General features: G+C 42.0%; 1 protein-coding gene across 5 annotated transcripts; it reads left to right on the forward strand.

Annotated features, from left to right (window-relative positions):
- Positions 1-509: 509 nt before the first annotated feature.
- On the forward strand, positions 510-14236 carry b3galt2 (UDP-Gal:betaGlcNAc beta 1,3-galactosyltransferase, polypeptide 2). Of its 5 annotated transcripts, none has more exons than XM_033621410.2 (2): positions 510-1754; positions 11847-14236. In XM_033621410.2, the coding sequence occupies exon 2, from the start codon at positions 12199-12201 to the stop codon at positions 13516-13518; it is 1320 nt and encodes a 439-aa protein (XP_033477301.1). In that variant the 5' UTR covers positions 510-1754; positions 11847-12198; the 3' UTR covers positions 13519-14236. The 5 variants fall into 5 exon arrangements, with proteins under 5 accessions (XP_033477301.1, XP_033477300.1, XP_033477299.1 ...); XM_033621409.2 differs by having other exon boundaries at positions 510-1729; XM_033621408.2 differs by having other exon boundaries at positions 510-1348.
- Positions 14237-18794: the final 4558 nt, after the last annotated feature.

Here is an 18794-nt window from a genome sequence, read left to right on the forward strand (position 1 = left end):
GAAAATGAATAACTTGTGATTTTGAGATGACGGCATTAAAAAAAATGCAAGTGTGGCTCTACATGGCTTCTATAGAAAACACACTGTACTAGGAAACATAACAATAAAAAATCTCTAAAACAAATATTTCTAGAGGCTCTTAAATGTTTTATGAGTCCCTTCTTGTACAATAAGATTTAGAAAATATACTGTACCTTTTTCATTGCTGTATCCAAACATAAAAACTACCATTTAATTTAATCACCCTCAAACTTTAATCATTTTTTTCTCTAAATGTGTCCAGTAAGCCTGGGACAAGAATACAATAACAGTAATCACACAGGCCGCACCTTTAGCAACTTTTAATTATAACAGTGTGTGTTGGAACACATTTGAGCTGGGGCGTGTGTGTGTGTGTGTGTCTGTGTGTGTGCTGATGAAGGAGGGGGTTCACCCACACCCCTTGAACGCAGCATGAGCGTCTAACAGGGTCACGTGAGATGCTCCGCTAATAATGCAGTGACGTGGTAGAGTTCCGTCAGTAGAGCGGTGTCTGACAGCCTGCTTGCGCGGGCCAGTAGCTCCCTTGCCCGGCTGGGGAATCCGACAGGGCTCGGTCCAAGACAGAGCGAGGGAAAGACCCGGGGAGAAGAAAAACAATAAGGAGCGGGCTGACAAACGGAAGCGGGGGAAGTGAAAGTAGACGACTAGTTGTTTTTGTTTTTCCTTCAGGACTCGGGGAGCATGTTTTGGCAGTGACAGGACTCAGAGGTGGGAGAGGATATGATTTTTTATTGTGTTTTTCTCCATTGCTTTCACTGCGCTCATACTGTACATCAGCCCACCGAGCCTCGTGAAGGACCAGCCGCACTCCTGCTGCTCTGCCGCCGCTGCTGTTCCCTCCTCATAGCGGATCGGGCTCCGGATAAACGTGTGTGGATGCTGTGATGATTTCTCTTACATGTTTACATTAAATAACACCTCTGGGGAGAGAGATAAACTAGGATAAGATCAGGAAACAACAGTGAAACAGCGAGGGGAGGCAAAAATATTTATCAAGTAGTGAGGTAGAGGGAGGCTGTGGTGTATAACGGACACCAGGAGGAGGAGAGAGGAGGAGTCGCAGCAGGAGGAGAACCAAAAACCTGCAGGTTTGTTGAGCCTGTGGGAATGAGGACGAGGAGGGACGTAACACATCCTAGGTGTCAGTGTGATTAGAGGAGAGGGAGCTGGAGGAAGAGAAGGCGTTAAAGCGCAGGTTGTTCCCAGTCCAAGGAGGCGGTGATGGCGGGTAAAGGCACCGGGGTTCACACACTCCGTCAGCCGACCGCAGCCCTGTCAGCAGCCGCAGCAGCATGAGGAGGAGGAGGTACGCAGCACTGCACGTCTCATCAGTCCTCCACATCCTCATTATTCATTTAGCCTTCCCCGCCCTCCTCTCCCCTCCATTACATCCAGCCAGTCACCCTTCCCAGCCGCCTTGACTAGTATCCATCCATCCATCAATACATTCATCCATCCATGCCCTTCCTCTGTGTCCCAGCAGCCTCTCCATCAGGCACTTTTTTGGACCTCAAGTTGCTTTCTAAAATGTTGCAGTGACAGTCAGGAGCCCCTCAGCCAGGTGTTGGAGGCAGGTGTACCACTGGAACGCAAGAAAGCTTTGATTTGTGTAATTACTTCCCCCCCAAAAGGTGGATTGTGAAGATTTCATTCATCCTCGCCCAGAGCAGATCAGAGATTCTGGAAGGTACAATCCCTGACATCAAACAGGGGTCAGTAATTCGTACTGTATTCCTTTACATAGATTCAAGTTTAGGAAACTCCTCCTTGGACCTGCCAAGAGGCGAGGCCAGGGAGTTCCCATTGATCCAGTTCAATTAACAGGGCTTTTTATCCACTTCATCACGTCCAGCTGCCTGAGCTATTTGGCACTGAAAGCCTGTGCATGCTAACTGCTGAGATGGACATTAAAAAGGAAAAAAAAAAACAAAAAAAAAAACACAGCAGCTAAGCTCACCATCTGGGTATTCACTCTGCCCACTAGACTATGAAACTTTAATAGGGTCTAATTTTCAAACCACCTCATAATTTATTGCTGTGGTGTCTGAACCGACATCTCCGAAAAGAGTCGAAGCGAGGAGAATACGGTGGGGCTTTATTAACGAAGTAAAGCAGAAATACTGTTAGAATTAAATCCAGTGGTAAAAGTTGGCAGCAGCACAATGACAAAGGTTGGATATCGCTCTCACTGAGTGGAAGAAAATCACTGTCATATAATATTTACTACAGCTACAATAGCTCGGAGCTGCCAAAGCTTTATTTCCCAGAAGGCTCTTTTATTTTTGAGTCCACTTTTAAGAGGCGGCTCGATCCTTTGTTACAGCCTTTTTTAAAGGACAAATTAATCCAAATGTTGCACTATAATTCAACATTATATGGCTTTGACTTGGACGTTAAAGGATCAGTTCAGTACAGAAGATTTTCTCACTAGTTTTTTATCTTATTTAGGAAAGTCTTGAGATGTCAGTCTCTGCCCCGGGGAATGGGATTATGTTTGTTGGGGCTCGCAACATGGAGAAGATACTTACAACACTTGATTAAGGGGTTAAATAATGTTTATATTCATTGTAGATTTTTCTGCCTTATGTTTTATTATCAATTTACCTTTTGGTCAAACAGAAATGTGAGAAAACAATTTTAAAAATGGAAATTACAGTTTCCTACAACCCAAGATGACATCTAAAATTGTTTGTTGTCACAGTACGCAAGGAATACCATAAAATCCTCTTAATATAGAAGCTGAAATTGGGGAGTGTTTGGCATCTGTGCTTAGAAAATGACCTTAACACTTATCAAAATAGTTGCGGAATATATATCTGTCGATCAGCTAATTGATTAATGGACCTGTAGTTCTCCTCATATTCTTGATTTATATGCCGAGGTCACAGGGAACTAGTTTCAATCAAAACAAAATACCTCCCTCTATTGAGGCAGAGGCAGAGATGGTCAGAACGGGGGCAAATAAAAGGTTAGATACCACCAGAAAGAGAGCGATAGATGTAAGAGAGGAGAAACAGGGGTTTGGTCATTTGGGTGAACTGACCCTTTAAGGATTAGATATGGTCATGTTTTGTGATCGGGGACTCAAGTGGCCTGGCCCAGATCTGACCAGTCTCTAGTGATGAAGGTTAAAAAAAAAAACCCACAGCTGGCCATCCAGTGTCACTCATCTGCTCTGCAACACTTAGCGAGAAGGCAACCCTCCCCCTCCCAGCGGTCCTATCCTAGTTGAGTCAGAGATACACCAAACATTTTCAAAGGGTCAGTTCACTCAAATACCCCCCAAAAAATGTTTTATCTATCTCTCGCAGTTTTTTTATGGAAACTATTTCTTGGATAGGGTTTTGTTCTCATGAAAACTTTACACAGGAAAGTCTGTGGATTATCCAGGGGCCCTGATTTTTTTTTGCCTTGTTCTTTTTGTAAAGAGATGTTGCTTTTATATTTCTAAAATGTAATTTTAATGTTTTGAGCACCACAACTTCAATTCCATTGTGTTTTGGCTGTGGCCCAAATCTCAGAGTACAATCTTTCGTAACCTCAGCAGACAAAAGTGAAACTGTTTGCATGAGTTAACATACCACTAGGATCGAGTCACTGATGGAATTCTAGCAGGTATGTAGACACAAGGAAACACAAAAAAAAGGAAAAATAAAGTGTCAAAGACCAGCGTCACCTTTTGCCCGGTTGCTTAATTAAAAAACTGGACAAATGCAATAAAAACATTATTGTTCATAAATAAAATAAAAAGTAATTTGGCAAATTTTAGTATTTGAATATAGCCATTATTTGCATTTGTATCCAACTAATATCTCTCCTACCAGTATTTTCTAAACAGGGCTCCTTGTAGGCTACTTCTGAAGTTGCCAAGGGCTACAAGTTAGATTGTAGAGTAGCTCTGCTATTTTTTTTTTCTAAATTTAAGTAAGTAAGTTAGGCAAGCTGTTACAGCTGAACACTGATGGAGACCAACTGAGAGTGATTTTAGTTGGCAGGCAAGCAGAGAAGTTAGCAGTTAACCTAAAGTGATAGATAGCTCACATAGATGCTGTAAGAAATCAAGAGTCGCAGCCTGTTCTCATTCCGAAGTATTCAAATACTACCGCTTGGTCAGGGATTTTGCAGTGGTCTGAAACAAGGCCAAGTGGCATCAGTATAACGCTGCTGGACATAACCTTTCACGTTGTCATGATAGGCTGCCATTGGCCCAAAGCACCTTGTATGATCAGCCGCCGGATGGCGTCAAGTTGAAAAGCTGCTGGTAACTTCTTCATATAAGGTGCTGGAAAGTCCCTATAGGGCGGGTGGGAGGGATGGTGCATGGATCCAACAAACCCCGGCCTTTCAACTAGGAGCCTGGTATTGGCTTTCCGAATTTCTAAACCTAACCATGTACTTTTGTTACCTAAACCCACCCATGTGCTTCTGTTGAGGTCCAGGCGTTGGTAGACAGTAAACGACAGTAGGGCTGTGACTAAAGATTTTTTTTTCATTGCCGATTAATCTGTCAGTTATTTTCTTGATTTAATTAATTGTTTGATCAATAAAATGTCAACCAGTGTTGTCCAGAGCTCAAGACGATGTCTTGAAATGTCTTTTGTCTTCAACCCAAAGATATTCAGTTTACTGTCATAGAGGAGTAAAGATACCAGAAAGTATTCACATTTAAGAGACTGAAATCAGAGAGGTGTGACTCAAACAGATGAATCAATAATCAAATTAATTTGCTGCTAATTTAAAAGTTGACTATTAATTGATTAATTGTTGCAGCTCTGATAAACAGTTGAAATAGTTAGCTAAAAGTAATGGATAAATGCTCAGAACGTCTAACTTCTGCTACTTCGCACAAATGCAACCTTGACCAAACCAACCTAAAAATTGACAGTTCAACTTTATAAAACACAATGTAATGATACCATGTCTGTATAGATAGATATAAATAGTGTTAACATCCAGTTTAAAATCAATTCTCAATGAACACATCTGGAGCATGTCAGGTTGTGCTGGATGAAGGGGTGCTTGACTCCATCTGATAGGGCTGCCGGGGTATGTGGGCCAAAAAACAAAAAAGTTGGGAGCCAATTTTTCATTATTTGCTCAATATTATGAAAACCCCATACCTCACTTTGGTAAAAGAGAATTGGGATGACCAGTTTGTCAAATAACCCTCACAGAAAGTTAGGAAAAGGAAGAGCAACAACAACAACAACCCTCACCTCTATTTCACTTGTTTTCTTGGCCGTGAACTCTTCTCTGCAATCAGATAGTAAACAACAGTCAGAAAATGACAGATTGTTGAGGAAGAGGGCAGTTGAATAAGGGAGGAAAGTGACCAGGACAAGGAGGGTTTAAGATGAAACCACAGCAGCACTGAGGGGAGAGGTGTGGACTTGATAGCAGTCTGTACTTTTAAGTGACTGCTCTGGATGAAGCCTGGGAGTGAATTCCCTGGAACACCACTTTTAAGGTGTGCCCAGCAGCACCTTGTGAGAACAAAACTATGAAATTCCTGAAACTCATTGCTGTGCGTTCCAAGCAACAGTTGCAGAACAGATAGCTCAGTTGTTTCTCACTAACGTAAGCACTAAGAAAGCAACAGTAAGAGAGTTCTCAAAGAGAGAGTGAGTGATTGAAGGTAAGGTTGTTCCATAGATAAAAATATTTTTTTAGACTCAGGTTTAGGTTTGGATATTGTTTCAGTTTTAAAAATTCAGATTCTGCATATTGAATCTGGTTCTTATCAAATCTTGGTTCTGTTGACAATATTTTTAGAGATGAAAACAGAATAGACATTTCAAGAACAAAAATTAACCAACCTTCGTTCCTGGCACATTTCGGCTATCATCAGTAAATTGTCAGCTGTGATGGGAAGGTTTCTTTTTCCTTTCAATTAGGCTGTACAAATAAAAAAAAATTACAAACCAAAACTCCTTGAATCAAAAAATGTAAAAGTATAACCAAAAAATTCGGGAATAGGAAAAAATATTTAAAAGACAGTTTCTATGAATGTTAGAGAAAGTGTATATCTGCAACACAAAGTCAGCAATTGACCAATCCCAAGACCTGCTCCCTGTAGTTACTGTTGTGAATCAGACAAGCTTGACAAAAAGAGACATGGTGACACCAGTTCTGTTTAGTTGGGTGCCACAGTGGGCATAAGCCGACGCTAAGGGCTGCAGTATGTAATAGAATATATTCACTGACGTCATTTTCATCCAAATAAATGTAATGTAGTTACTTTAGAGAGGCAAGTAACATACAGAGATAATATAACAAAGAAATGTTAGCCTTGATCTTCCCTGGCTAATTCGTGTCATCTTGAAAATATATCTGCAATCAACCTATCTCTGCTTTTCCAAATCTCTAACGTTACCTTAGGAATAAGGAGGAAGTGAACATGGCTGACACTGGTGATCTAACATTAGACTGCCTTCTCCTGATGTAGCTCTTGCCTAGCTAGTTAGCTAACATTTTGCTAACAACAGGTGTCTTAAAAAGTGATCCAACCAACTTCAAACCAAACCAATCAATTATTGATGCCCAACCCTAGGATCTGTTTTTTCTTGTTCCCAATTGCAATGCTATTAATAGAGACTGAGAGTCATGGCAGCGTCTCAAATTAAACAAAAACAAAACAGGATGTCGTCCTTGCTCACTGCTGGCCAGATTTATTGAACATGACAATTGTATTCTTACCAGACTAAGATAAAGAATCAAATGAAAAACATTATCACTAATGTTAGGTCAGTAAGTGCAACACTCAATGGTTCTTTATAGAATTAAGGCTAAATTTAACAGGAATAGCTTAGTTTTTATTTCCTAGCAAACACTTGGATGTCGAATTAACATTGAGATTACAACTCTCGTGCATCAAAACTGAAAACCTTGCTGAACAGAGTGAGAGAATTTAAATAGGGAATTTATGGCTGCTGGCTGATATGATTTCAAATTTGGTACTGAATCTAACAGTCCAGCCACTGCTTTAAAAGTCAGCTTATTGTTTGGGTTATAAAGAAAAAAACAGAGATGAAAGAAGTATTCAGATCCTTAATTCAAGTAAAAATATTGTAAAAATAATATTACAAATTAAAAATAATCCAGTATGATTAAACATCTTAAAAGTATTAAAGTGCACAGAGGGACTATCAGCAAAGTGCGCTGTGCTGTACTGGCAGAAATGGAATACAGTATAATAAGTGTGTTTTCTTTAGTGTATAATCACCTGAAAATAATAATCATCGTGTTTTCATTCCCCACATAGGGAACTGGTCCTTGTCTACTGAGTCCCCAATGTTCCACTGCCTTATTTCTACAGTAGCCCAGAATGGACAAACCAAAGGCTGGCTCTAGATAGGGCAATTCACATTTTCGCGTCAGCCATTGTGTTAGCAGACCCTCCCTGATGAGCTGTGTTGGAGAAACACTGATTTTCTTTTTAACGTGAAACTGCTTTATTTAGTGTTTTTACTGGTTTAATTCACCAGGTTTGTTTTTTGGAGAGGAAGAGACCCCTGCAGAGTATTTGACTCCCAGTAAAACATCTAACATCTGAACATCTGGATCTTAAGTTATCAGGGGTAAAAAAAATGAGCACACATTAGCAGGTGCTGCACTAGCGGCCCATTTTCGACATGCTAAACAGCGTTGGAGAAACCCTGGTTTGTAATGTGAAACTGCTTTATTCAGTGTTTTCACAGGTTTTAATCACCTGGTGTAAGTATTACTGATGTTGTGGCCAGTGTCGGGAAGTAACTAGTTACATGAAATTAAATTACAAAATGAACAAGCGTGCACCGATTTTCGTGCATTTTGGTGAAACTGCAGGGGCTGCTCTTTAAAGGAAGTGGCCCTCGCACTGAGGTCGGTGCCTGGGCCCTAATGAAATTGTAATCAGTTACAGTTACTAAGAAAAAATGTAATTAAATCACAGTCACTAATCAAAATGGTGGGGATCACAAAGGAGTCACATCTGAATGTACTATTTAAAAAAAAGCTTATATAATATTCTGTCGCTTTGCATCTTTTCACCATGCAGGAATGGCAGTTGTAACACCAAATTCTGTGACCCAGTACCAGACAACAGTAAAAAATTGTTGAGTTTTGTGAGTTGCTGAGTGGTCAGGGTTAGGGTTTAGGGGCTGGGTCATGGATTCTGACAGGGTAGGGTTAGCGTGATCATATCTATCCTATTTCCAGATGTTTTTCAGCTTTATTGCCCAGTACTAAATATTTGTTTGAAAAGTAATGAAAAAGTAATCAAATGCAATAACTCACATTCCTTTGATGAAGTCATTACAATAGTTACATTACTTATTACATTTTTAACAGGGTAGCTGTTACATTTCAAAAGGAACCTTCCCAACACTGGTTGTAGTTAGCCAAGGTTGAGCAACTTTTAACTACTTTATATACTTCTGGGTAGTGTTCTGTGGCAATTCATTAGACTTGATGATGATATTAAGTTGATCTTTGACATTGAAAACAGCAGTGTAACTAAACCTTGAAATAAATGGAATAGAGTAATACACAGCCAATTCAGTTTAGTTGAATAGTGCTGCCTTGAAGCAACGAGAGCTGAAGGTTTATCTGTCAATTGACAGAAAATTATTCAGTAGCTGTTTTGATGATCTGTAAATGAAAGTCATTTGCTGCTTCCCCTCTCTAAAATATGATTATTTGTTGTCTTTCTAAGTCATATATGATAGTAATTGAAATTTCTCAAGGTTTTAGACTGTTAGTTGGACAAGACAAGCGATTTCAATAAGTTATTTTGGGCTCTGGGAAATTATACTGGCTATTTTTTTACAGATTTTTAACTACTTACAGACAAAACAATATATGAATTGAGAACATAATACCAATCATTGGTGGCAACACTAGGAGCGATGGTCCTTATTCAGCCACAACAAGCATGATCTCTTTGTTCAAGTTGTGTCATATGACCTTCGTCAGGGAATTTTTTTAATAACTCAGACTTTCCTTACCCTGACGAAGGCCATGCACCCCACTCTAATATTAAAATTCATCATAAATGCAGTGGTTGAATGAGGATTGTTGCTCCAAGGCAGTGAACCTCAGTCAGCCACATAATCAGTCAGGCCTGTTTCAATAAAGCAGAATTTAACCTCTAACATCAGTGAACAGCCACTCTAAACGCCTCACAAGCGGGAACTGTATTTGTCTTGGGGAAAATGTGTCACTATCACAACGAAGTGCACTGCTTTACTGAATGAAGGTCGTATCCTCATCGGCATCAGGGAGGCTTGTTTTGCATGCATTACACACAATGTGGAGGCAAAAACGGGCTAGGCTGTTAAGACAGGCGTGGAAACAAAGAAAGCAAACTGCGGAGGATGGCCTTCACACCTTGCTGTGGAAGGTTTCTCCTCCTTTTGCTCTGTTTTTCATCTCTAGGTTTGAAGATGATGTGGTGACAGAGACAACACTATAATGCATGCCTAGTATGTCACCAGTGTGTCACTGCCCCAGCCTTCGTTCTGATTATTGACCGCTGCAGAATCGCTGGGGCTTTAATTAGTGCTAGTGTAACTAATTGGCTTGCATATAAGTGACACTGATGGGAGGCAAGAAAATGAATTAATGAGAGGCATTGGCAGATTAAATGGAACCACTAAAAAGTAAAAATGGCCTCCCAGTGAAATTGGCATTTACGTTGAAAACAAAAAAACAAATTCACACACTCGACCGGTCATGGTCGTCTGCATGTGGGTGGGTGTAGGCATCCATTACGTGTGTGTTTACCTCTGTGTACATGTGTATTTAAATATGCGGATGCCACTCTGTGTGCGCACACTTCATCAGAGCTCACGTAACTAGATGTTCATTTAGCTGACAGGAGAAATCTCTCAAGCATTGGATATGCTTCGATGTAAAGTATGTTAACCTTTAAAACAAAGCTGGCCCTGGCCCCTCTCATTCTCCTGTAATTGCTTGCGCTGGGTAAGCACACTCGCCTGAAAAGGTTATCGTGTTCCTTGCCAGTTGTCATGATGAATGAGCAAACATAGCAGGAAATGAAAATTGGAAGTTTAGAAAATCTGCCTCACACTGAGCCGGCATGTAGCATTGGCACAAAATAATGCTCTGTTGTTTGGTAGCCGCAAATTATTAAAAAAAGCAAGCAAACAAATAAACAAAAAGGCAACGCAGGCAGTCAGTAAATTAACACTCAGGGAGGAAGGATGGATTCAAGACTTGCACTGCTGCTACATTAATATTCACTAGAGTCTAGTACACCCTGCAAGTTTCTGCTGGCATATTCTCTTTTCCCTGGTGATGCATGTGTGATTTCACATGCACAACAATGATGATGCATGTGTCTATTGTGGGTATAATTATGTGTGATGTGCATGTGCATCTTCAGTGCGGGACTGTACTCACAAGATGTGTTTGTTGTGCATGTCGTTAAGTCTGCTCCACATTAGATTTTGTGTTAGGGGGTCTGTGAACACACAAAAAAACATGATTATGTGTGCAGTATTTGATGTGCATATGATTATATGCGATGCACGGTAAATTTTGTGCTTGTGCAAACTCATTGTTTGCTTTGGTGAGTGAGAGAATCAGTGTGTGCATACGTGATAGCCTTCCCTTGGTGCACAACTCCCTGTGGGCAGATGCAATCATTCACGTCACATTGTGCCTGCCTTGTTGCATGTCTGTGTGACTGCATGTGTATGTTTACATTGCCTTTTATGTCCTGCGATAATGGCTGTTTGTGGTGGTAGATCGAGCAGCCTGGGTGGTCTCAGCTAGACAGTAGGCAGCGTTGATAAGCTGAAGGTGGAAGGTGAATGGCGGGTGAAGGCTGTTATCGCCAGGGGCTGGCTTAGGCTTCGGCACCACTGCCTGCTGGACCCTGAAAACTCATTTTGACAGATGCATCTCCTCCCTAGCTGTCGACGCGTGGTGGGGGGCTGATGACACTCGCTCGCCCAAGCGGCTCAGTGTAACGTTCGCCGGCATCACGTTGAGCAAACCTGCAATTTATACTTCTGCCCCAGGCATTAAGCTGAATAATGACATGCAAGAGGCAACCACCACCTCACCATGCCCGACACTAGACAGCCAGCTCATAGACTCCATAAAGAATGTGATAGAGTATTTTCTATTCCTCACTATTTTAGAGTCTTACCTGTGAGACGAGTTTGTGATGATCTAGGGAAAGTTCTTATTTTCTGTCACTGTGTGAAGTAAAAGGACTTGTTTAGTCAGTTGTGTTTATTCTGAGATTGATTTACTCTTAAAATGTATGCTGTATTTCAGCGACGAGCCACACATCTGGATGCGCCTTTTTTTCAAACACAGATCCACTGTCATTTTTACAGCTGCAGTCTTCCCTCCTGTCACTGACCTGCTCGCAACAGTATGCTCTAAATCTCCCAATTTCTCTCCACAGAAAGCCACATCCCCAGAGTCTACTGTGGTCTACGTCCCTGCCCAATCAAAGATGCTACAACGCTGTCATATTGATTCAGCTTCTCCCTTTCAAAATGTTAAGTCAGCTTACCAAAAGTGCCATTTACCATAGTGGCCACTGCATCCGCGGAAAGCTCTAATTGGGGCTTTTGCATCTGGAAGAAATTAATTCAGAATTACTCTGAGAGTGTCAAAACAAACCATAAATAAAATGATTAAGCAATAGGCTCGGTTCTCCCCACAAGTGGAATAAAAAACACATCTGCAACTCAGACAACTGACATGTGGCTCAGTGCCAGTGAATAGGAGGTGCTTTTTGGACTGCTGCCCACACTGTTTACTCTGTTTCTTTTTTCTCTTTTCAGATTACAGGGAGCATACACAACGGAGGTGACCCTTATCATATCCTGAAGGAGACGAGACATAGAGCATGACCTTGTGTTTGTCTACGGTGCCAAAGAAGAGCCAGGGAGAAGCCTCCATGGCCAGAGAATCATCGCCTTCCTAGCTCCATCAGGAGCCCTTTTAACCCTGCTGCAAGCTGCACTTGGGGGCTCAAACGTTCCCCTGACTCCACCAGGAGGCTCGCTCCAACCCATCTGCCAGCTCAGATAAACCTCTGACTGTTGGCAACCACATGTTTGAGGTGACTGTGTGTGACCGCCGCCGCCGCCCATTCTCGAGCAGCAGCAGCTTCCTGCGACCCCGATCTGCACCATGCAGTGGAGACGGCGGCACTGCTGTCCCATCAAGATGACCTGGACCGTCAAGCGTTCGCTCTTCCGGACCCACGTGGCCGGCCTTCTCTCGCTGGCTCTGCTCTTTACCCTCTTCTTATTTTTCAGCCACCAGGACTGGCTGCCAGGACGCAGTGGGCCCCGGGAAAACCCGCTGGCCTACACTGTCAGAGGCTTCCGCAGCCCCAAGGGAGAAACCAACCAGAGCAGCTCCCTGAGGAGCCTGTGGAGGGAGACGGGGTATACAGCGCCAAAGCCTCTGCTCAACCTTAGCTCTCAGCAGGTGGGTGGGGCAGCGGGGGAGGCAGAAGGAGGGGGAGGAGGAGCCAGGATGGGCGTAATGGGGCTTGGGGACTCCATGAGCACTAACAACAGTTTACAGAAGGAGATGGGCGTGGGAGGGAGGCTTAGTGCTCAGCCCTACCGCTACATCCTGAACGAGCCCTTCAAGTGCAGGGACAGTACGCCCTTCCTCATCCTCCTCATCGCTGCAGAACCGGGCCAGGCTGATGCTCGCAACGCCATCCGCCAGACATGGGGGAACGAGAGTGTAGCAATGGGCTTGGGGTTTGTCCGTCTTTTCCTGCTCGGCACAGGAAAAAGCTCAGACACCTACCTCCAGAGCAGCATAGAGGAAGAGAGCCGCGTTCACCACGACATCATCCAACAGGACTATCAAGACACTTACTACAACCTGACCATCAAAACCCTGATGGGCATGAACTGGGTGGCCACCTATTGCCCACACGCCTCCTATGTGATGAAGACAGACAGCGACATGTTTGTCAATACCGAGTATCTCATCCAAAAGCTGCTGAAGCCTGAGCTGCCTCCTAAGCAGAGGTACTTTACCGGCTACCTGATGAGGGGCTATGCACCAAACCGAAACAAGGACAGCAAGTGGTACATGCCGCCGGAGCTGTACCCAAGCGAGCGATACCCGATATTCTGCTCAGGCACGGGATACGTGTTCTCAGGGGACATGGCCGAGCTGATCTACCAGGCCTCTCTCAGCATACGCAGGCTGCACCTGGAGGACGTTTACGTGGGGATCTGCCTGGCAAAGCTGCGCATCGACCCGGCGCCCCCTCCCAACGAGTTCCTCTTCAATCACTGGCGGGTGTCTTACTCCAGTTGTAAGTACAGCCACCTGATCACATCCCATCAGTTCCACCCCAATGAACTCATCAAGTACTGGAACCACTTGCAGAGCAACAAGCACAACGCCTGTATCAACATGGCCAAGGAAAAGAACGGCAGGTACAGACACCGAAAGTTTCATGGAGAGAGGCCTCCATGATGCATCCTGTGAGACTACCACCCGCCTCAACAAAGGGAGATGGGCGCACTGTAACTACAGCCGGTGGAGGGCATATTGAACTCAGCACTATACACTATATGGGGAAAAGCACATTGTTTTTGGTATTGTGTACAGTCGATGATCCAAACTATTTTTTTAATTTGAAAAAATGTTAAGTATTGTAAACCTGTTGAGCTATTTCTAAAGGGAAGTGCGATGACGAGCATGCACAAAATGTGCTGCGGCTCAAGAGCGGTGTTTATGATAATTCAGGTGCCAACAGAAAAGTGGTAATTCATGCTCCAGTTAATGTGAGGGCTCTCCTCTAAAGGGTAGTACAGTATGTCGCACTCTACAAATCTCAAAAAAAAAAAAAAAAAAAAAAAGACACAATTGTGTTTACACAGACAAAGGGAAATGCACATGTATAATGTCGAAAGTTACACTACCTAAATATGAATGAAAGTATCTTTGACGTTGACCAGTTATGCTGCCCTGTTTCTCAGTGTTTACTTTACAGATTTATTAAAGTACACAACTCTAAAGAGAAGGTTTATCCGTCATATACTGTATTTTATTTTCAAAAAATCTACATGAAAGCACTCATGTCACGTCAGAGATGACTGAGATTGTATTTTTTAAAGCTTTACATTGAGTATGACTCTGCACTTGAGCAAATGTGCAATGAATTAATTAACAATTAAATGTACTGAACTCATATTGTGTGTAGTGTGTGGTTTATCTGGGACTCTTTTATACATTCAAGTATCATTTGTAGTGTCTTTACAAGCCATGGGCAACACAAATAGGACTGGAACATAATTCAGTCTTACGGTTTATCGACTTTCATCTCATGTTATGATATACCATGACATTTCATAAAATTCTGTTGTCAAAAGTCAATGATTATATGATTATAAGCACATTTTCATCATGAGCTGAGAAAGGAAGGCCTCGTGTCCACCAAAGCATTTTTTCTCAGCTGAAAACAGCAGATCCTTCTCAGGAAACGCCCAACTGGGGAGTGCTTAAGAGCACTTTGGAGGTGCAGCCTTTTTTCAGCTGAGACACTTTGGTTGCGTCTGGTTGCTATGATACGGAATATTTGCAGAAGAAAAAATATCAGCACAAGGGAGAGTACTTGCTCTGGCCCTTGCCCTGGATGAAGGAAAGGCTGCTACACACAGGGAGAGAAAACAGACAAGCCGGTCTGTGTGGGTTTATGAGAGGAATTATATTAATAAAGTATATTGGCATATTTCTTCTCCATTGCTTTTATTGTTCAGCGCTTGTACACATTAAGCCCTGGTCAGACCAAATATTCATGATGAGACGAAACTGTTTCAGAACGTTGCAGAGAAAAGTTGCAGTGGTGTGAAGTGGCCAGTCTGAGCTCAAGCAGGCTGCTGGTGTCACCTGCAACTCAGCTGGTCAAGGTGCCGGTGGCTGGTTTTAGAATGTAAAGCATGTCACCTGTTTCAACAGCCAATCAGTCTGCTGGTTAAGTTCAAATGACCGCAGACGGCGTGTTCGCTTGCTGCAGCATGTGCTCTGTCCCCACAGAGCTCTCTGTTTCCATCCTCATGGTGTGCCGGTGTTGAACACACATTCTCATTGATTAACTGGAGCTGGTCTTTATATTATTGTGGTGTATTTATTATGAATACAGTCCATCTGATGCTTGTTTTGTTTGTGTTTTTCCATTACTTCTAAAAATGCAACTGCAGCCAGTATCTCACTATCACTATCCTCATAATTTAAGAAGCTACAAATTATATTCAGACACAAAATAAACCTGAAAAGCTGGAAATCACAACAGAAGTACACAGAGTCATTGCATAGAGATGGTACACAATCTCATCTAGTTGCAATGGCAGGTTTTTAGAACGTTGCAGAATGATGCATTGCAAGTGTTTCATCTCGTCTTGTTGCAAATCTTTGGTCTGAACAGGGCAATGAAACAAAGGGGTGACAGTTGGTCTTTGTGGTATTTGTCCCTCCTGCATTGTGATTGAACGGCTGGGTAAAAAGCTACAGTGATAACCACAGCATTTTACTCAAACATTTTTCAACTCTCAGAACTCATGCCAAATGTTTGTAGCATAGTATAAATGCACAGCGCTACCACTGCAAAGAATTTAAAAAATATGCTGGACCCAGGAAAAAATGCTTTGATGGACATGAACCCAAAGTTCTTAAAAATTTTGTTTTACAAGTGTGAAGAAGGGAAGTGGTAGCACTGGACTCCACTGGAGCACAATTTAAGTTGCACTGATGTAAATCACAAAACATCAAATACATTTGTCCATATTGTGATATTCATCTCAGTCATACCTCCCAGCCTTGCAGCAAAGGCTAATTTGCAAACCAGTTGCAGCAGCTAAACTTAAAGCTTACTAGTAACCAGGGGTGAAGCCTGATTGTGAAAACATTTCAGGCTCAGCCCAAACCAGGTCTGGGGGAATGGTAAATGGACCTGCATTTGTGTAGCGCCTTTCTAGTCATCCAACCAGCACTTTTTAGACACTACGAGTCACATTCACCCATTCACACACACATTTATACACTGGTGGCCGAAGCTACCATACAAGGTGCCACCTGCTACACAGTTTTTAACACACTCACACCCTGATGGAACAGCCATTGGGAGCAATTTGGGGTTCAGTATCTTGCTCAAGGATACTTTGACATGCAGGCTGGAGGAGCCGGGGATCGAACCACTGATCTTCCGACGATTGGTAAATGACCCACTCTACCTCTGAGCCACAGCTTCACGGAATGCTCCTTTGGGGAGATTCATTTTTTTTCCCATTCACGGCAGCTGTATGCTGTATGTAGTGCTGTTAAGAATATGTTGTTTTGTATCTAATTGTTCTCCAACTGTCTGACACCACAACACAACAAATGAGGATGACTAATGTCCACTCCTGCCACCTAAAAAGAGACAATATTGTATGATGCTAATATTTTTATGTTACATAAAATAGGGTAGGAATTTGGTGTAAACAACATGACTAATCTTGAAACCTATTTTTGCTGTACTATGCTGGAGTAGAGTTTGCAGAATGAATGTTTAGCTGACAAATCTGCTACATTTAAATTCATGTCTTTATAATGTCTGTTTGCAAATCAAGATTTCCCAGCAATACCAAGTAAATTTCTAGTACTCTGAATTGAATATAAGTCCAAAAGAAGTTACTTAATTACATCAGATTTCTTTAGGAAATAGCATAGGTACAGGGCTGGAGCCCCAGAAGCCACCCTACCACTCCACCCCTGCTTAATTGTTACTAAAGATTTACACCCAGTGACTGCTGGATGTTACTATTGTGTAGCTCACTTAGCTAGCTAGCTAGCTAACTATCAAAACTATAACCTTGCTAAAATTGACTGCTTTTGATTTAAGAGAAAAAGTGAAAAATGGTTGGCATATCTGCCCTGACACTTGGTCTTGAACAACAATATAAACTGGAAAGATTTAAAATGTACGTCTCACAAATATAACACAAACTACAAAACAGTATGTTAGTGCAAAATTGGATATTTGCAACTAATTTAACTGAACTCTGAAGTGCACATTTCTCCATGTGAGCACATAATGAAAATAAAGCACAAGTAACATTTACAAAGGATTGACAGTTACATTTAATTTACCTGCTAGGCCTCTGATTATTGTGGCAGTTATGTGACAGCTTGTTTTGCTACAGGGACTTCCTGTTTACATAGATTTTACATGAGTATTATAATTATAGATTAAATTTCCTAGCAAACAATTTACAAATCAAGTCTCTACTAGCCAAGACATTCCCTAAGTGATTCAGGGAATCACCAGTTTGAAACTAACTTAGCGATGGATAAATGACTAGCTGGTGCAACCCAGTCCAGGATACTTAAGATGCCTTTTGTGTGGGAAAAATGTGATTCAAAGAGTTCATCCATCACATCACTTTTTATTCGAGTGCTGAGACTTCTCCCCTCACCCCTTTATTTCATTGTTTCTCTTTTTATAACTACCGCTGGTTGCATTGTTACTGAACAATCATGCCATCTAAAAACATCATTCTGAACGAACCAGGCACATAATGTGTTTTTTCCACAAACATAACCACCGATCGTTAATAAATGGTAATAATGTATTCAGTGGACCTTGGAGAAATGCATTAACTTCCAAATAGAAAAGTAAAACGTTCTGAGAAGTTTAGGTCAGGTAGAAACAATGCGAAGACAATCAGGCTGAGTGATGAGAAATGAATTAAACATTGTCCCCGGGGAACATAAAAAATTCTGCTGCAAAACACCTAAGTTTAGGTTTTAATTAAAAATGAATGCATATAATTTTGAAAGGCTGCCAGTGTTACCCCAGATGGAACTGCCTATGAAAGTGTGTGTGTGTGTGTGCATGTTGGGGTGGGGAGAGGCAATAAATAAATACATACTCCAGTGCTCAGGGCCACCAACAAAAAGAGCATATATAATTGGGCTACGACTTGGAAATAGCCTATATCAGATAAAGGTAATCTAAATAAACTAATGGAGAGCGGGGGCTGCTGCACTTTTTCCACTACACATCTGTCAGTCACGTTTTAATCACCTATACGTTTGAGTGATTCTGTTAAGGGAGCTGTAAAATGGGTAAAGTTCACACAATGGCATATTTTAAGCGGCTAATCACTAAGCAGAGAGGTCTTAAGGGAGGAGGAGGCTGAAAGGTAAAGACAGCGAAGGGAGAGAATATCAAGATGTTCATCTCAGATAAACTGCACAGCACAAATAATTATTTGATGCTGGAGCCACAGGCAAAGACACAACAGCTATATTTGTTACTTTGTACGCAGTCATGTGAGTGATTATGCCGTCGTATCTACCTCAGTTATCTACAGCTTAGGCAGATTGTTAGGGAGATGTCACATCATTATCTTGAAACAGAGTTTCAAGATGCAACTGTCAGCGGTATCTGTTGTGTGTGAGGTACACAAGATATCTTTAAATCTGAGTCTTGAATACTCATCAGTGACATGATCATCATTTCGTCTTGTGGCAAGAATCTTTTTGGAAGAGTCAGAAATGTCCTTAAGTGATCCCTAAACCATTCTCATTCCCAGGGCATCATATACTAAAGATTTGTCAGGCCCCTCTGTGTTTTACTGTGATGCACAGGGCACCCTTTCGTGTCTTTATGTGACGTAGCTAGCTGAAACACTGTAGCACGGTTAATTTTGAAATATGGTCTCAGCTAGGTTTAGGCAACAAAACTGTTGGATTAGGGTTAGCGTTCG

This window comes from Epinephelus lanceolatus, chromosome 6 (assembly GCF_041903045.1).
Source record: "Epinephelus lanceolatus isolate andai-2023 chromosome 6, ASM4190304v1, whole genome shotgun sequence".
Taxonomy (NCBI): Eukaryota; Metazoa; Chordata; class Actinopteri; order Perciformes; family Serranidae; genus Epinephelus; species Epinephelus lanceolatus.

What these genes read in the sequence shown, in the direction of transcription:
- b3galt2 (XM_033621410.2), top strand. Translation starts at nt 12,199, where the DNA reads ATGCAGTGGAGACGGCGGCACTGCTGTCCCATCAAGATGACCTGGACC.